The following is a 19,225-nucleotide window of genomic DNA, read 5'->3' on the forward strand; positions in this document are numbered from 1 at the left end:
GGCATGTTTATCTTTGCCTGTATGCTGACAGCAGTTTTTAACGTTATTGATGGCGACTGTGCATCCCATTCTCTGCCTGCTCCAATATTTTCTGCACTGCTCTGTATAAGAACGTTACAGAGGTGCAAAGTAACGAAATACATTTACTCACGTTATTGTATTGAGTAGTTTTGTTGTGTATTATGTATTTTTCAAGTATTTTTTAAAATCGGTATTTTAAAATGTACTTGATTACGTTTTGAGTGAAGTATTGTATTTTGCTACATTACAAATCCTATCCGCTACGGAGTTAAAAAAAAAAAAAAAAAAAAAAAAAAAAAAAACTTTAACAAAAAACCAAAAGGAAGGACTTTTTTTTTTTTTTAATAAAAATTAAATTAAAAAAATAAATAAATCGCACCTGGAACCACTACACCAGACCTGGGCATTATTTTTTTTTGTGCGAACATATGCAGCTTCTTCTTCTCTGCTTGCAAGTCACAATTAAGAAGTAGAAGAAGAACTGCAATGTGTCGGACTCATTGACATATATATAATGGACCAATAGACCCCGTTGCTCTGGACGGAGACCAGTGAAGGCTATTAGAAGCACTTTTCCGGTGATCTCTTGCTTTACTGCGCAGCCTCCAACTGACAGAGACAACGTAAATGTGACGTGAGCAACGTGTCTGAAAGTTGGAAGTCTTCTGGTAGCTGTGACAAGAGAAATCTCAATCATTCCCAATCTTACAGAGACGGAGAGTGTAGGTATATGTAAGGAGATAACATAGGCACAGGCTAATTATTGCTAACTAAAATGCTAGTTAACATTAGTAATTAAACCTAAACAGCTCATGTAAGTCGAAACTGCCTGCGCGCTTTTCCTGTACTATACGGTAATTCCTCTACTGTGCGACAGTAAGTCACTTGGTTATGACACAATCGTTAGCCTATTTTTACAAAAACGTCTGCTACGGAGCCATAACGTGAGGTACAAGGTAATGGAGCCTTTTATACATTGTCGTGTTTCTTTAGAAATAAACAATGGACAAATAGAGTCTTTAAACGCTTCAGATGTAAAGTTATTCGCAGTCAAGTGACGTAAAAAAAAATGTCGGTCAGTGGAATGTTAACAAGAGGTGATACTTTGTAGCAACAAAATAGCGCCATCGGAGGTTCGAGTTCTGAAGCGAAGCTCACCCCCTTGGTCGGACCCATAGACAGTAAAATGAAGGTGGCATCCCTGTGTCTGGCTGCGAACTGAGCGGGAGACGTGAATGAGCAGTTATCCCTCAAAAATGTCGGCTCATGGGAAAGAAAGAGAGGTTGATACAGAGTGCCGAGTTTTTAACCAAACACAGACTTCTAAGTATTTATTTACTGAAGTCAAAGGTAAAGCCGTATGCTTCGTTTGCGGAGAACAGATCGCTGTGTTAAAGGATTAGAATTTGAATGGCCACTACAATACTAAACACGCAGGGAAACCCAACTTGACTGATGCAGAACGGGCACGGACAGCTGAAGCTTTGCTAGTTCAGCTGCAAACCCAACAAGGCTTTTTTACCAAGCGTCAAAACCAGCTTTGTGATATCCTACAACATCGGCAAAAACAGTAAGCCATTTTCTGAAGGGGAGTTTATTAAAGAGTGTTTGAGGACCCTGCTGCGCAAATATGCCCCGAGGAAAAAAAGCCTATTGGTCCGGCCCTCCACCCCTCGCCCACCCCTTCCGTAGGATAACGTATGTAGCAGACTGGCTAAACTAATTCACATCTAATTAGCTCATACGGGCTACTTAGGTGTGTAGAAACTAGCTGCTAGTCAGGGCTGTGAACATTAGGGTCTAACCCATTTATGGAGTGAAAATTTGATTTGGCCTTGGTTTGCATTATAACTGTTGTTTATGTTTGTGAAGAAAAGAAGGATGGTCCTTCAGAACTAACAATGTATGGTACTTTCATTTTCAACTGATTGAAAACGTTTTATGGGATGGTCTGAACTAAAATTGCACATTACACCTTTCTAAGGGTCTTAAATGTCACGTGTGACATGTGTTATGTTGTTATTACATGTGTATAGATGTTTATACATTTGTATAGATTTTTCTTTAATTAAAAACAAAATAGTTTTTTTTATTTATGACCCCTGTCCTATTTTCACTACATGGGAGAGATCCCCCCCACCCTATTTTACAGTTGTTTTTTATGTAACTAAGTAACTTTTACTTAAAGTACATTTCAAATGAACTACTTATTACTTTTACTTGAGTAATCAAATAAAGACCTCCAATTTATGACAACTCAGTAACTTGATAATTGTCAACTTTCATGGCCAAAGGATGACAGTAACAGGACCAAAGGGGGATATATATATCTCGGTTTCAAGTTTTTTTAATTTTTTATAATACACACATAACTGAAATATTGGTCTTGAACCCTGAAGAAAATCGTGTAAATAAAAACTTACGTGTTATAGAAAAGTATTTCAGTCAAATTAAATAGATTTTATATTCCCAGCTAGTTTGTTTTAGGAGGAATGCTTCCCAATTAACGAGCCCCCCAGTTGTTTTGTGGTTTGAGGTTTTCAAAGATTTAGTCCTGAAGCCTCTGATCTGGTCTACCAATGTTGATCAAACATGTTTGATAGATGTGTGTCCTGTAGCGTGTTGGGGGTCACCAACTGAATCTCAGACAAACACTCTCAATAGCCAATTAGAACAAAGCCTGCTGCTACATACTAGATGTCCTGCATGTGATTTAATTGACTCATAACATTTCTTGCCAAGATAAATGCAAATACTGATCATTCATTACTTATTCATGCCTGCTGATCTCTCTCTCACACACACACACACACACACACACACACACACACACACACACACGCACGCACGCGCAAACAGCAGCAGGTGTCTTGTTCAAGACTGGCAAACCGCATTGTTCCACACCTCCAGTTCATTTCACAAAATATACAAACCATGCTATGGCTTCATCCACATTTTCTTATAGTTTTATCTTTTCGAATATCAGTACACTGCACATAATAAGCAGCTAGTCAAAAGCATTGCGGGGTAATGCAAGATTATGGGAGATCTAACCTTCCGAGGCTGGCAATGCTTCAACAGCGTGCAATATGTAGTGGTGCCAAAACATGCAGTGTGTGGGTTTAGACAAATAAAAAAGGTTGGATCTGTGAAAACATTACAGCTACGTCATCCACAAATTAAAATAGAAAAATCACGTCTAGCATGTCCACAGTTCATCTCTATGACTGATGTGTAAACACACACGTGTCCACAAAAAAAAGAGACATAGGCTCATGCAAATACACATCCTGAATATCAAACCACAGAGTGGCAGATGGCAGAACACAAATTAGAGCCGAGTAAAACATTTTCTCAGTTACCTTGGTGTTGAAAAGCAGTCTACCAAAGAGCTGCCGGGACTCGTCCAAGCCTCCTTCCAAATACACAGCACCTAAAAAAAACAAGAAACTAAGAATTAATGAAGACAAAATCAATACAACGCTTAATCACAAAGTGTGCGCAAACTCTGTGGAAGTATTTGCTGGAAATTGTGCAGGATGATTCCAATAACATGCAAAACCCACACAAATTCAAAGTAACTGTGAAAAGCATTATATCTCACCGCTGCATTACTAGTGTGAAAAATTTCTGAGGCAATTTCAGACTTCTCTCCTAATGGAAAACTTAAAATTAATTGAACTCGGCAATGAGTTATAATTGCTTTATTAAAAGTAGGAGTGCATTTTTATTGCTTTTTGGAGTGAATATGACCTCGGGGGTTCCCGTGCAGACCACCACCCCCCCACTTGTCAAAGCTCGAGAGGAAGATGAGGAGTAGGAAGAGGAGAGGAAGGGATGGTTGCATCACTACACTGAGATGGAACTGGCCAAGGTCACATAAACATCAAAACTGTGGCAGGCTGAGCCTCTTATCAAAGGAATAGGCCTGGCAAACAGATACAAGCCCACATACAGACTTATGTACTTCACGCTCAAACCATTCAGGGACAAAACTATTATGTCCTCTTTGTCACTCGCCTCCACACTCGGGCATGACTTATTTGTGCAGATGTTCACGCAACAAACGGAACGCGGCGAATCTAACTTGAACTGTGAGGGGATACAAATACAACATACACCAACGCACAAAAGACAACGGACAAAGAAAAACATTTGATAGGAGGACTGCTCTCAAATTGCAGAGAGCTGCTGTCACAGCAAGCAAGGAACAACACAAGTATCCCATATGTCTCTCTCCGTGGGAATGATATGCAGCATCTCTCAGCTCATTCTGTTGCAATAGTCGGCTCCTTTGCACAAGTCAACTCTCCTTTGTGTGTTCTGTTGTTTTTGCTCGTCTACTGTTTTCTACTAGAATCAGTGCAACTATCATGGTGCCTTTAAGCTGCGTACAACTTCCAACCATCACACTTAGGGTGGCTCATTCAATTTAGAAAGCAATAACCACCTGGCAAATTGGGTATACAATCGTGCAGCGGTTTTTATTATGTGCATAAATGAGCCAGTGGAAATGGGCCGTGGTGCGGTAGCAAGTCTAAATGCGCAAACTGCTTTCGTGGCTGACATCAAAAACATATGAGGGATTCATCATCTGGGGAGGGAAACTGCTTTCAGATGGCTAAAAGGCCATTTACACACACACACACACACACACACACACACACACACACACACACACACACACACACACACACACACACACACACACACACACACACACACACACACACACACACACAGTGAAGATGCAGCCCACATAACTGAAACCATAAAGAAATACAAACAAACCACAGAGCACAAAGACAAACAAATGCACACCCCATCTATCTGCCTTGCATGCCCTTTACTTCTAAACAGAGGAAATTACTACCAGCCATTGCCCAAATGTTAGTAAAAATTTGGTTAAGCCTGACAACTCTGTCTTACCCTAGCATCTTCTTTGGCAAGTAACAGGCTCTCATTTATTTGGAGGCCCTTTACCAATATAAAAATCTAGTTAAGTGGTAAAATAATGAAAGTAGCTTGTGAATTCGGAAGGCACCAGTCGATATGGCGTTTAGACAGAGGAACCATCCAAAATCAGAACGCAATACGCCTATGAATCATATCTATCAACTCTTCTTGAAGTCGCAGCATGCCACCCCCCCACTGCAGAGGTGTACCAGTAAGCAAGGCTTCTGTAAACTCGGCGTGTCGGGGCGTAGGTCTCACTGAGGCCGACCACAGGAGGCTCTAGAGAAGGGAGTGGTTCTTCGCAGGATGTTTTCCACTAAGCATCAGCACTGAGATCTGTGGTTTTTACCATAATGTGGACCTCAGTTCGAGACGCCGCTTTCATAGCAGATGTTTCCTCTGGAGACCAGCTGTGGGAGGATTAGAACTCCCTCCTAGGACCAGGATTTGAACGTCTTTCAACCCCCACTCATAATGCATTCATGTGCGTGTGGAACACTGAAGCTGGGTGTGGGTGGGGCCGGGAGGCAGTTCTCTTCATGTTTTGATGACACAGCAGATTTGGAGAGTCCATAAAGTCGTTGAAAACTCAAAAGTTTTTTCTTATTATTAGATTTTCTTAACTTCCAAGAGGAAGGAGAAAGTGGGGGAGGAAGGGAGAAACCAGGAGAGCCTCAAGGGATTTTAAAAAAGGTATTACAAATCTCAAAGCAACACCTTTGGTGTCAATCAAAGGGCTTGTGGATGAAGAAACCAAGATATGCAGTTAACTCTGGCGAGAAGACTCTTGACAAGGCGGCTGTCCGTGCAAAAAGTGTGCCCCAAAGCGATCCAATCAATCGCACAACTTTCCTGCAATCATTAAACTGAGATCGGTGCTTCACAGTCCTCCCCATGAGCCTGCAACGTTGCAGCTGACGCCCTGAATACACACGGCCCACAAAGACGGCCAGGCAACTCAACTGGCAATTAAATGCTAGCATCACTCGGCAGCTCATCTTGCAGTAACATCATGCCCTGGCCAAATCACTGTGCAGTCTCAGAGCTCCGGCACATTCAGCCCACTGAGTTGTCGACCCGGCCAGGGAAGCCAGCGCGCAATAAAAGGAGGCCTACAAGTGAGATAAACCTGCCTAGAATATGCACATGAAGAATCCCTGACAATGCGGTGGGGACACTGGATTTGAGTGTGCACTGCCAGTACCTTTGGAAACTCGCCCAGAGAATTTGGCCCACCCATGAGAGAGAGACATCATGGCTTTCAAACGAGCAAAGTGGCAGTTGGTCCAGGCCACACCCCCACCCTCCACCTTGCCATAATCGGTCACCCTTACACTGCTCTTTGCAATCTCTGCACACTCAAGCTTAATGAATCTGGGTATTTTCCTAACTTTAAACTGGACCAAAAGTGGAACCGGAGGTCCAATGGAGCCCAACCCTGAACTGATAGATTAGAAAGTGTATTGTGTAGATGTGGTATAAGGGTTAGAGAAAACACAGCGTACAAACTCTAACCAAGTTTTCAGCCAGTACTGTGTAGAGGATATCAGTCATGGCCAGAGAAGGCCAGCCACGAATGAATCTCCACATCCGTCGCAGGTCTAATGCAGACAGCCATGCCGACTGTACAGTGTTATGTTTAGAAAAAGAATTCCAATGTCTGTGGGTTTTCAGTGACCAATAAAAACCCAGAGTCAGGGGCATATGAAACACCAGAGGCTGACAGTCACATTAATAACCTAGAATGAATTATTCAAAAACGCTCAGGCTCTAATCCATCAAATAATATATTAAGCCGCTCCCTCTCCGGCTCAACGAGGGCTGAAGCCGCAGACGGACACTGAAAGCAACACATTAAAAAGGCAAAAAATAAACAAAACCAAAACATGAAAATAGAATTTTCACCACTGCAGCGGCGAAGGCAGGCTGAGTGCATTGTAACATCAAACATCTTACTTTTCAAAAAGGAGGCTTGGAGCGATGGGGTGAAATGGAAGAATCAAAAAAAAAAAAAAAAAAAAAAAGAGGGCGCGCTAGAAACCAACTCCACTGCCATTGCAGCAATTAACAAAGGGAGCAGTACTCGCTCAATGAATACACCGGCTGCATTGTGTATGAATCTGATATTCAGCAAGTGAGAGATAATCCTTTCTCTCCGTTCTTTTAATAGGAAGAGCTTAGAGAAGGCCCTCACAAAGGTTCACCATCTGTATCCCCCATGGCTGCTGGCAGCGTATAATCCACAGATCAACTGTACAAGGAAATTAGGGCCATAAAAACAGAGTGGGGCCTCTTTTCATTCTTCGCTCAATTCTTTTCAAACAGTTCGGCAGGCAGGAAGGAAGCGACGTGGCTTATTGGTGAAGAAGACCTGAGCGGGTAACCGGAGGGCAACAGGCGTGCAGAGTTTCTATGAATAAGCAGAGGGAGAAAGTGGTTTCTAAAGACGAAGAGGTAGTGGGCAAGAGCAAAAGCACTGAGGAAGAGGGAGAGAGAGAGAGAAGGGGGGAGGGCGATGGCACAGAATGGGGAGGTGTGCAGGCCAAAAGAGCCCAAATGAGAATGGCCCACTCCGGCAGAAGTTAATGACAGGGGATCAGAAAAGCAAGATTTCCATTCAACACTTTGAATTATTCAGGGTTGCAGGGCACCCATTTGCATTGCAGATGCCTTTGCTTTCCATTCCTCTACCGCTCTCCCTCCGTTCTTCCTCTCTCCACTTTCTTTCTCTCTCTCTCTCTCTCTGTCTCGATCAAGAGAACGGCCCTGCCTCAGGGTTAGGAGATAGACACATTCTCGGCTCCATAGAGGGAAAGCTTTGCCCATGCAAAGCAGAGGATTATCTGCCATTTCCAACAAAGCCCAGGTTCAATGGTCACTGTGGCAAGGAAACAAATAAAACAAAGGTCAGAAAACATGCATAGTAAGCCGTTAAAGCTATCTGCCCGGGCCTTGGAAATATTATGAGCATGTCATATTCCATCACAGCTTTCAGTGTACGTTTTCTGAAAGAGGCCCATTTGAATTCTTAGCATGTGCACGCTAGAGAAAAAAAAAAAAAAAAAAAAAAAAAAAAAGCGTGTTAAAATAGAAAAAAGAAAATTCAAAAAAACGATGGTACCTTCAGACATCAAGGCAGCAACACACCAACGTGCATGTCTGTTGACGTGGTGCCTGCTGCTTTTGGGAAAGTGGCGGTTTGACGTCTCTGTCAGATGGCAACGTGTGCGCGAGGATGAAATGAAACGTTTGTGAGCCCCTCGTACCGTCCTATGTGAGCGATCAGAGTTTGTCTTTTGAGGAGAATATGCTCCCTTCGGTGACAGAGTTGGAGGGCTGGAGGGGGGTCGGGGGGGAGGTGACAGGATGACATTATGACTCATCATCCGCGAGGCTCGTCTTTCACCTAATAACACCCAAACACTAGATCACGGGGTTGAGAGAGAGAGATGGAGGAACGCAACGGGACATGAAGAGTAAGTCAGAGACAGGGGAGGGTGGGGACACACAGACTGTTCAACGACAAGGTCTGAAAGGAGGCGTTTGAGCAAAAAAATATAAATAAAAAGAAACTGAAAAGGAAGATGACAAAAGTCTCAGTGAAAGAAGTGAGGCAACATCAGAAGGCATTTTCAATAGAAGTGACTTTGTAGGTGTCAAATCTGTGTGTATGTGTGCATGTTTTGCCCCTCAGCATGTGTGTCAGCGTGTGTGTGTGTGTGTGTGTGTGTGTGTGTGTGGGGGGGGGGAATCATTTTTGAGTTAGTAATCTAAAACCCATCACCACAGGGTGCTCTGACAGCTGTTTTCTCACAGGTTCCTCCATAACAGCATCCCTGTTTATTCATCACTTTTATTAAGTTGAAATTTGAGATATAAAAAGAGGGGGGGGCATCCAGAGTTGTGACCCTGCTGCCTTGCTCGGATGTGTGCAGCAACGATGCGGCGACAGCCACAGGACAGAATAGATTATGAATTCGTCTCTGCCGATAATGAACCCGTAACAAGTAGGGGGCCCCGGGGCCGACGGGGGGGCGTGGTGCCAGTCAGCACTCTTTGCGCACTGATGTTTTTTGGAGCAGGGAGAGGGGAGGAAGATCCCTTTAAAGCCACCCACTTTCTGTATCTATCATCAGGGGAGCACAGAGATGGCTGAACTGGTTCAATCAAGATGGTGATAAGATGAGGAAAGCTGCCGACTCTGCAGCTCTCGAGGAGTGAGGCTTAACTTAGCGCTGCCCATGGGGTGGGATGGAACGAGGGGAGACGGTCCCCACCAAGAGCTCTGCGCGCGTGCGCGTGTGTGGGGGTTTGGTGTGTGCGCTTTTAAGCACAGGGTTCCTAATAACTGCACAAACTCTGTCGCTGAACTGCTGGCGAGATGAATAGCAAGCTTGTGTATGTGTTTGGTGTGGGTAAAGGAGAGCAGTGCTCTGGGGGATTGCCGCTCCAGCTAGAGGTCAAACCACATCTCCTGAGATCAATGAAGCTGTGTAATGTGTCCAGAGCCTAATGGGAGATCCACTGCAGCTATTTATACAATGTAACACACACACACACACACACCTGCAAAGTCCAGCAAAGCAGCGCTTCACTAAAACTATTATAAGGTCCCATGGCATAAAAATTTCACTTTATGAGGTTTTTTTAACATTAATATGCGTTCCCCCCAGCCTGCCTATGGTCCCCCAGTGGCTAGAAATGGCGATAGGTGTAAACCGAGCCCTGGGTATCCTGCTCTGCCTTTGAGAAAATGAAAGCTCAGATGGGCCGATCTGGAATCTTCTCCTTATGAGGTCATAAGGAGCAAGGTTACCTCCCCTTTCTCTGCTTTGTCTGCCCAGAGAATTTGGCCCACCCATGAGAGAGAGACATCATGGCTTGCAAACGAGCAATCCTCCTCCTCAATAGCTACAGACACAGAAATGGCACATCCTAAGGAATGCTCATTGTGGGACTGGCTGTAGTGGCTGTAATTCTGCACCAAGTCTGAATTTCAGGAAAGAGACTTCAGATACAGTATTAGGGGACCACTAAGGTCTATATAAAAGAGACTTCAGATACAGTATTAGGGGACCACTAAGGTCTATATAAAAGAGACTTCAGATACAGTATTAGGGGACCACTAAGGTCTATATAAAAGAGACTTCAGATACAGTATTAGGGGACCACTAAGGCCTATATAAAAGAGACTTCAGATACAGTATTAGGGGACCACTAAGGTCTATATAAAAGAGACTTCAGATACAGTATTAGGGGACCACTAAGGCCTATATAAAAGAGACTTTAGATACAGTATTAGGGGACCACTAAGGTCTATATAAAAGAGACTTCAGATACAGTATTAGGGGACCACTAAGGCCTATATAAAAAGAGACTTCAGATACAGTATTAGGGGACCACTAAGGTCTATATAAAAAGAGACTTCAGATACAGTATTAGGGGACCACTAAGGTCTATATAAAAGAGACTTCAGATACAGTATTAGGGGACCACTAAGGTCTATATAAAAGACACTTCAGATACAGTACTAGGGGACCACTAAGGTCTATATTAAAGAGACTTCAGATACAGTATTAGGGGACCACTAAGGTCTATATAAAAGGTTCAGATACAGTATAAATATAAAAAGAGACTTCAGATACAGTATTAGGGGACCACTAAGGTCTATATAAAAGAGACTTCAGATACAGTATTAGGGGACCACTAAGGTCTATATAAAAGAGACTTCAGATACAGTATTAGGGGACCACTAAGGTCTATATAAAAGAGACTTCAGATACAGTATTAGAGGACCACTAAGGCCTATATAAAAGCATCCAAAGAGCACCATGTCATGGGACCTTTACGTATACTACACTATATGAGTATTAAACCCCCACCTTATTTTTGTGTTGTGTTTGTAAGAGCGGAGAGACAGTATTTGTTTTCAGTCAAAACTGAGTGAACTAAACATGTAAATCTATCCTTTTAGGAATAGATTTACATATTTAGTTCACTCAAAAATGCATTCCTCTTTTTCCTGTCCTCCTGCACAACCGCAATCCCTGCCCTTCTACCTTTGTCTCGAGGGAATCTCACCGATAAGAGCCTCAAAGCAGTTGGCCATGGCGTGTCGCAGGTCCGACTCGCGGCACAGATCGGGTCCGTGAGCGTAGAGCATGAAGCGATCCAACTCCAGTTTCTGTAAAAGACAAACACATTCATATCAGCACGCCGCCACCGACACATCGGTAATAGCCTCTTGGAAAAAAGAAAAAGTAATAGCATTTTTTGGTATTGCACATTTTCATAGGCTCTCCATGAAGAAGAAGAAAATAAAGGAAATAAAAGGGGCCCAAAAAACTCGAGGGAAATGAAAAAGATTGCCTGCCCTTGCTGGAAAAGGTTCTACTTCATGGCACTGACAGATGTGGCCATGTGTTGTCCAGCTGTGGCATGATGCACTAAGCCGGCGCAGGAGGAAAATGTTCACACACGTGCATACAATGCACGCACAAAATTAAACACACACACACACACACACACACACACACACACACACACACACACACACACACACACACACACACACACACACACACACACACACACACACACACACACACACACACACACACACACACACACACACTAGATAATCCCAAGATAAATTGTGGAATAGTACAGTGGTGACCTTCAAACCACTTCTTACAATAAGTATGCATATCACAGGAGTGGGCATTAAGCTGCACGGCCAACTGACCTTCCACCTCAATGACGTTAAAGAGAGAAAAAAAACTGATATTGAATGTATTATTAATTATGAATATGCCATCTTATAAAATGTATTATTATAATAACAATGTCAAATATCCCATTTATCTCTGCGGTACTATGTTCCTGTATTATTAAATACCTGTATTTAACCTACCTCTCGCTGTGTGTGTGTTTATATTATATGTGCAAATATATTCAATGTATATTTAGTTGCATTTTAATTTATACAAGCCCAATCCAGCCCCTGCTGCTGTACAGTACACAGTATTGTACTGAACACAATTTTAACGACTAATGTACAGTATAATACTGAGCGCTATCACTGTACAGTGTATTTTCGAAAAATACTGTAGAGTGTGGTCCTAATTTTTACTTCTGTCTCTATTTTGTGAGACATTATTTTATTCTATTCTTTAATTCTACAGTCTCTATTGCCTTTCCAAAAGGCTTCTCCACCTTTTATAATTATTTAGGGCTTTTGGAGAGTTTTCTTGTGATAGAACCTGGGCTGGGTCCAGGAACAATTGCTGAGGTGGGCAATTACTCGTGACCACGGGACAGACTAATGGCGTTTTTCCACTACATGGTACCTGCTCGACTCACCTCACCTTTTCTTTGGTTGTCCATTATGAAAACAGGTACTTTTTTTTTTAGTATCACCTCCGACGAGGTTCCAAGCGAGCTGAGGCGATACCAAAAGGTGACGTGAAAACCTGCAGACTACTGATTGGTCGGAGAGAATCGTCACTAAGCACTGCGTCATCATTGCTAGCGACAGACGGGGGTGTGTCCTGAACGGGGGTGTGTCCTGAACCAACCGGAGTATAAATGTTCAGTCTAATAATAATAATAATATTTAGTTTCCATGTAATGTTAATAAATGCAGTGAAGTGAGAGACTGTGGGTCAGTCAAACTTTCTACAACTATTTCTTTGTGCCATGTCAAAAGTAGCCCAACTTGATTTCACTGGCAGTGCACCACAGACCCGGCAAAAAAAAAAACAGTCAGGGTGCTATTTAATTATGCCTGGTAACTGTTGGTGGTATCCTACCCCCCGTGATTGCACACACAAATGAAGTCACAATTCACAAATACTCCAACTCAGAGGGAACCCGTTCGGACTTTCAAGCCTTCCAAGTGAAGTGGCGGATTGTGCCGTTGCTCGCTGAAGATATTTTTTTGAAAAGATAATTGCGAGTGTTCTTGAGCAGACGGCTTTAGAGGAGCCTGGTAAACAACTTGGCAACGCCGAACGCTGTATCACACTCACTTTACCGCGAGCGGCAAATTGAAACAAGCCAAAATGCTACACAGCACTAATGCAGATTCGGGCAGCTGCATCTTTGTATTCAGCAGGGAGCAACATGAAAGATTGAAGTTTTTAATTGCTTTCTCCACATCCCGGGACGATTATTGTTGTGTTCTTTGCAAACGTGCCAGCGAGTGCAGCTTGGCTGTACAACGCTGCCAGCGCAAGAGAGAAGGAGCGAGGCAAGGGGGCCTATAGCGATAACAGGAACTGGAGAGTGTTTCAGGAAGACCTCTAGGGCCCCACAGGGACCCCAGCCACACTAGTCTAGTCCTCCAAAACAACAACCTTTTAACTCCAATTACAAACATGAGGGGGCAAAAAAAAAAAAAAAAAAAAAAAAAAAGGGAAGGAATGGCAGCATGCAAGACAAAATTACTCTTTTCCCCCAGCGCCCCCTTAGAAAGAATCAAAGTCATGACGGCAAGACAGGAAACAATAACACTGTCTCAAACATGCTCTGCTGTCAGTTGGCAGAACGTGCGCTGCTTTGACCCTACAGAGGGAGGACCTGCTAGGAGTTTACCTTGGCTAGCATGGCTAAGTGCTGGTTCTGTACGATGGCTGTCCTGTAGGTAGCCAGGCCGCCCTCCTCTAAACTGGGAAAAAGGTAGTACAAGTGGACACTGTGGACAGAGAAAATGAAAACCGATTAGAACAGTTGAAGAACAAGTAACTGGATCTCAGATTTCATGGTTTGTAAACATCTTTAGTTGGAGAATATTCTTTTTTTTACTTTCTTGTCTGAATACAAAGATAAGTATTCATAAAACATAAGGAAAATTGGCAGAGAAATATGACAAGGTCAGACAATCAACCAATCAGTCCTTCCAGAAAAATGCAGAGTTTTTTGTGATTGTTGCGGGCAAAAATCCTTGATTATGCGGCACGTTTTCTTAAAAAATGCGATGGAATATGCGGGATATTTATGCAGTTTTATGCGATGAAATTGCGGGAACTTGCAAAAATTGCGGTTTGATGAAAAAGAGAAAAAAAAAGTGATTACCCAACTGCTTTTCGCTGGTGTTCAAGTCGCGTGATTATGTCACGTTCCCATGGCAACAGGGGAAAATGGCGGCTCTTGTGTGAAGTAAACGCAACCTTTTTTTTCCACTTTCTTCTTTTCAAGATGCATGGGACTTTTTTGCAACGAAAATGCGGGGATTATGAAATCATGCAAGCCCCTCATATTTTGCGCGGAAATCTGCAATTTATGTGGCGAAAGTGCGGCGTATTTTAAAAAAAATGCGGCTGATTATGCATTGAATTATGCAATCGCATAATTGCGGTTTTCTGAAGGGACTGAATAATAAGAATGCGTAATGAAGTAAAGCGGGTAGGGGTGGTACGGTTCATGAAAAAACATCCGAACCATTCGAAACGTGTGTGTGCCGCACAGTTCGACGCATGCGCAATGTGGCCTCGTGCCTGTCAGGTGCCCCGTACGTGACCTGTGTGTTTCCCTTTCGCACAAAAGAAGAGGTGTGAACAAGTTACCAACAAAACGTACAGCGAAAGACCGTGCAAAACATTTCAGGCCTTCATGCCAACCTGTATACATTTTAACATCAATATACACTGTAACGTTTTTTCACTAGTCACTGAAGCGGCTGCAGTTTAGATCCCGTCGGCTCTCTTCAGTGGGCGGGGCTGCTCAGTTCTCCCCGCGACTGACGCGCGCACACACACAAATAGACACACACAAACACACACACGGTGGATGTATTCTGACTTATTCAGGATACATTTTTGTAAGAGCTACACTGAAGTTGGCAGTTTGATAAATGCAAGTTATTTCAATTGATATTCTGTAATATTTCAATCTTCATGTGCAAAAAAGGCACATAAGTTCCTGTAGATGGCAATACACATTCTCCTTTTTTTTGCCAAATAAATGAAAAGCTTGTTGAAATCACGACAATGTCTTCCCTCTTGCTGTATTAAAATCTCAGCTAGCTTTCTTCAGAGATGGTCCCAATAATGTGCTTAAAGTCAAGTCAAATTCAGTTTGTGCATGATTAGGCTACATGATATAACTATATCATTATTTAATACTGTATCCTACATTGTGGATAATTAAGCTCTATACCGTATGCTGAAGTATATTTTTGAAGTGTTAAAGATTAAAAGAAAAAATAACAAGAACCGTACAGAACCGAAAACCGTGATACGATCCGAACCGTGGGTTTTGTGAACCATACCACACCTAAAAGCGGGTGTACTACTTTCTGAAATGTTTGTTTGTTTATTGTTTGCACACATTCATAGAAAAAAATATAACAATACAACATAAATCGCAACATCTCTCTTTCACATAGAGGAAAAGTGTGTGCTGGAGAGGTCAGAAACCCATGGGGGGGGGGGCACCTAATGTACAGGAAAGATAAATAAAAAATAAAAGGACATGAAATAAACTCAATACAGCAAAATTTGAATAAGAAAATAATAATTATAGGCTTAAACTCAATTTGGTGAAAATAAAATTATGATAATAAAAGGAACAAAGGGTTAGGGTTCATGTGTCATGTGACAGTGTCATGTAGATACCTTCAAGTAAAGTGTTACCGAATATTGTTAGATTTATGTTTAACTTGCATCATCCTGCATTTACCAATTTTGTCAAGACCACCTAATTAATTTCCAGCCTTCCAGGTCTATGTTGGAACCCAGAAATGGCCTCAGACGCTTCAGTAGTTCCACAGCTGGGTTCCGGGCGAGCAGGTTCCATTTTCATTACGGTCCCGCGTCTCCCTAACCACAGCGTATCATTTGATTTCATTTGAATTAAAACAGACCATTTAATTCAGTCATTTCTAATCAATGCAAAGAGAGGAAAGCAGGTGGTGTTCTGTTTTCCAAAATCACGAGAGGTCCATTTGTCAGGGTATTGTGATCTTAGTGTGAAAACAAAGCACTTGGAATTAATAAAAAAAAACACTTAGTGTAATGAAAAATAATTAGACCAGAGTCTTGGTTTGCTGGCAAAAGTTTCAGTCTCAGAGAGAGGGCCACATAGCATGCTTCAGGTACAGAAACATTATTTTTGTACCTCTGGTTTTTTTAAATCAGGAGCTTGTCCTTTTAAAATAAAGATACGTTCACAAAGAAACTGGCCTTCAAATATATTGGTGCAGCAAACGATCGACCCCACTAACAGTGCAGTGCATCAAGGGCTCCTTAAGTGAAGATCCAAAGTGTAGCTCTCATGCACCTTTCCTCACATGTTCTGCAGCAGTGGTTCTTAAACGTTATGGGTTACTCACAACACTATGTTCTTAATGCAATTCCAAAGGCGATTTCTAGATTGCCTCTTCAGGCCTTTATCTTTAATAAGCAATACTAATTCCAACACTTACCTAAACTTCCCTTATAAAACATTTACTTTTTCTGAAGAAGGATGAGAAATATTGCACGTGGACTCATTTCTTTTTTTTTTTTTTTTTTATATCATGCTGTGACCCCCCCTCTGTTCAACACTAACTCCCTGTGTTGGGGCTATTCAAATGTGCAAAATATCCTGCTGGCTGGACAGCAGAGGCACAGATAGCCTCCAAGGGCAGCGCACACTGGAGGTGCACAAGGCAGTTGGCTGGTTCTACTGTACCAATTTAACTGGACAAGAGGCTGATAAATAATTCAGAGGGCCCGAGCGGAGGCCAAGCATGTCTCGTCAGACGCTAACAATCAAAGAAGGAAGGAAGGAAGAGGAAGGAGGAAAAGTGGCAAAACATGCCCAGAGATATCCAAGGGAAACACAGGCTAACCACCTTCTTTGTAACACTGCTCTTGCTGCATAAGAAGCTGAAGCAGTGTCCTGTGTAACCCAGTGTCAGTTCCTATTAAGGTTTAATCCCGCTCCTGCATGTTCACTGTTATGGAAGTGTTAGCATGGAGGGTTACGAATTAGATTTTGGTAGTAGAAGATACGCTGTTGGGCAAATGGAAGTCACATGAAAATCTATTCTATTTTCCTTTTTTTTTTTTTTTGCAACTTGTGTGTGAAAAGTACTGCACCTTGTGGGCGAGAGAGAGAAAGCCCTTTTCTTATATTTTCATGCAATAATATCCACTCAGGGGAGGAGGTACAGTGGGCAGGAAGGCACTACCTTGCTAGGCAGTGTGTGAGATTAATAATAGCTACATAGAATTAGCACTGTGCTTAGGTTAGGGCCGGGCAGCAACGTCCACACTCACCTGGGAGTCAATAACACAGTCAGCAGTCCAGACAGCAATTCCAGACAGCTAATTGCAAGTTGTCATGGAGAATTTCAGGCCGTTAAAAGGGGGGTGGGAATTACATCCCAGTACCAATTACCAGTAAATCACTGTCTTGAATGAGTCGAAAGTATGGAGAAGAGCGTGGTTGTGACAGACACGGATAGATGTAGACAATGAGAGAGAGAGGGAGAAATGAAATGAAGTTGGGGAGAAAGAAACGAGGGGAGAAACAAAAGGCCGATAGTGTTGTAGTCGGCTTCAATTAGCGGCTGCGTCTATCATAGAAGCGCGAGCGCGTTTCTCACCTGGTGAGGAACTCGACAACAGCATCACCCAGGAACTCCAGTCTCTCGTTGTGATTGATCCTAAAAGGTGAGGAGGAGACGGGGGGTGGGGGGGGGGGTACGGTGGAGATGTGAGGAAAGTTGAACAATAAAGAGAGACTTCAGGCACACACTCATCTCATGCACAGATGCCCAGCTGATCAGCGCTCTGAGAAAGAAACAGCAGCTCGCATTCAATAGTAAGTAGGCGTTGCCCTTAAAATTAGCTCATTTCATTTCCCCTGTGATATCGCTTCCTTTCACAGTTAAAGTTAATTTTCTTGTCAGCAGGCCTGCCGGGTATATTAATCACAAGGATCGTCCCTTTGATTGCCCCTGTGGTCAGTGATAGCATGAACAGATACGTGTGCCTGCAGGCAGCCTACCTGGAAGGGGAGGGGTCATCCTGCCCCAGACGAGACATGATGTTAATCAACGTGTTGATTCCTGGAAAACAAATCCACCGGGGTGGAGAGGTGAGGGACCGTCGTAGACAAGAGGAAATCATTTGACAGTAAGGATGGAAACAAGACAGTGAGAGAATGGGGGGAGACCTAGGTAAAAATGACCCACCCTTCTTCCTCATGTACATGTGGTGGACCTTCCTGTCGCCGTACTTGGGCTGGCGGATGCCGCAGTTGGAAAGCGAGTTGCGGGCGTGATCCGGATTCATGCCAAAGTTGAGGTGGTGACTGGGGTGAGTCATGGCCAGCTGGAGGAGAGGATAAGGGAGTTAGCAGATAGGAGCAAAGGAATCTTTCTAGGGGAACTCAGGAACTTCACCTGGGTTTAAAAGGCACTCTATGTGATGTCACGCTTTTTTTTGTCACATACAGCAAACATCTCCTCACTATCCGCTAGCTGCCTGTCCCCTGAACACACTGTAAAATAAAAAAAAGGCTCCACAAACGGCAAAAAAAAAAAAAAAAAAAACAAACATCAAAAAAAAAAAAAAAAAACTGCGCCAACCCCCACCACCAACCATAAACAGTCTTGCAGCCAATAACCAGCAAGAAGGATGTGGGGGGGGTTAGTGCGTGGAAGGGAGGGGAAGGGATGAGGGGAGGGAGGGGCGAGCTAGCCTCCGTTTTGTTTGACAATACTTTGAACGTCAACAAGAAGTGACGTCACCTAGAGCTGGGCGATATATCGAGATTATATCGATATCGTGATATGAGACTAGATATCTTCTTAGATTTTGGACATCGTAATATGGCATAAGTGTTGTCTTTTCCTGGTTTTAAAGGCTGTGATGTCATTTTCTGAACTTACCATCCTGTTCTAGCTGTTCTATTATTTGCCTTTAACCACTTAATCATTATATCCACATTACTGATGATTATTTATCAAAAATCCCATTGTGTAAATATTTTGTGAAAGCACCGATAGTCAACGCTGCGGTATCGATAGAGGTATTTGGTCAAAAATATCCTGATATTTGATTTTCTCCATATCGCCCAGCCCTAACGTCACCAGACATCGCTTAGAGCACCTTTAAGCTTCAGTCTTCTTTTACTGTAGGCCCTGTGCTGTATTTCCTACACCCCCCAAAAATGTCTCTGCTCTGGGGTCCTGTGGCAGTTTGCAGCGCTGACCCTTGCTGGCTGGTCTACCACAAGCCTGGTGGCTGCTACAACT

The 19,225-nt window shown here is 42.9% G+C and overlaps 1 protein-coding gene across 2 annotated transcripts in view; it reads right to left on the reverse strand.

The window, feature by feature from the left end:
• drosha (drosha ribonuclease III) overlaps positions 1 to 19,225 on the reverse strand; it is a 100,916-nt gene that overhangs the window by 40,409 nt on the left and 41,282 nt on the right. For both annotated transcript variants that reach the window (XM_028569592.1, XM_028569591.1), the window contains exons 18-23: positions 18,161 to 18,299; positions 17,974 to 18,034; positions 17,570 to 17,629; positions 13,573 to 13,672; positions 11,059 to 11,161; positions 3,384 to 3,454 (exon numbers count right to left, since the gene is read on the reverse strand). In XM_028569592.1, coding sequence (XP_028425393.1) covers positions 3,384 to 3,454; positions 11,059 to 11,161; positions 13,573 to 13,672; positions 17,570 to 17,629; positions 17,974 to 18,034; positions 18,161 to 18,299 — 534 coding nt within the window. The remainder of the gene's footprint in view (positions 1 to 3,383; positions 3,455 to 11,058; positions 11,162 to 13,572; positions 13,673 to 17,569; positions 17,630 to 17,973; positions 18,035 to 18,160; positions 18,300 to 19,225) is intronic.

This window comes from Perca flavescens, chromosome 22 (genome assembly GCF_004354835.1).
Source record: "Perca flavescens isolate YP-PL-M2 chromosome 22, PFLA_1.0, whole genome shotgun sequence".
Lineage (NCBI taxonomy): Eukaryota > Metazoa > Chordata > Actinopteri > Perciformes > Percidae > Perca > Perca flavescens.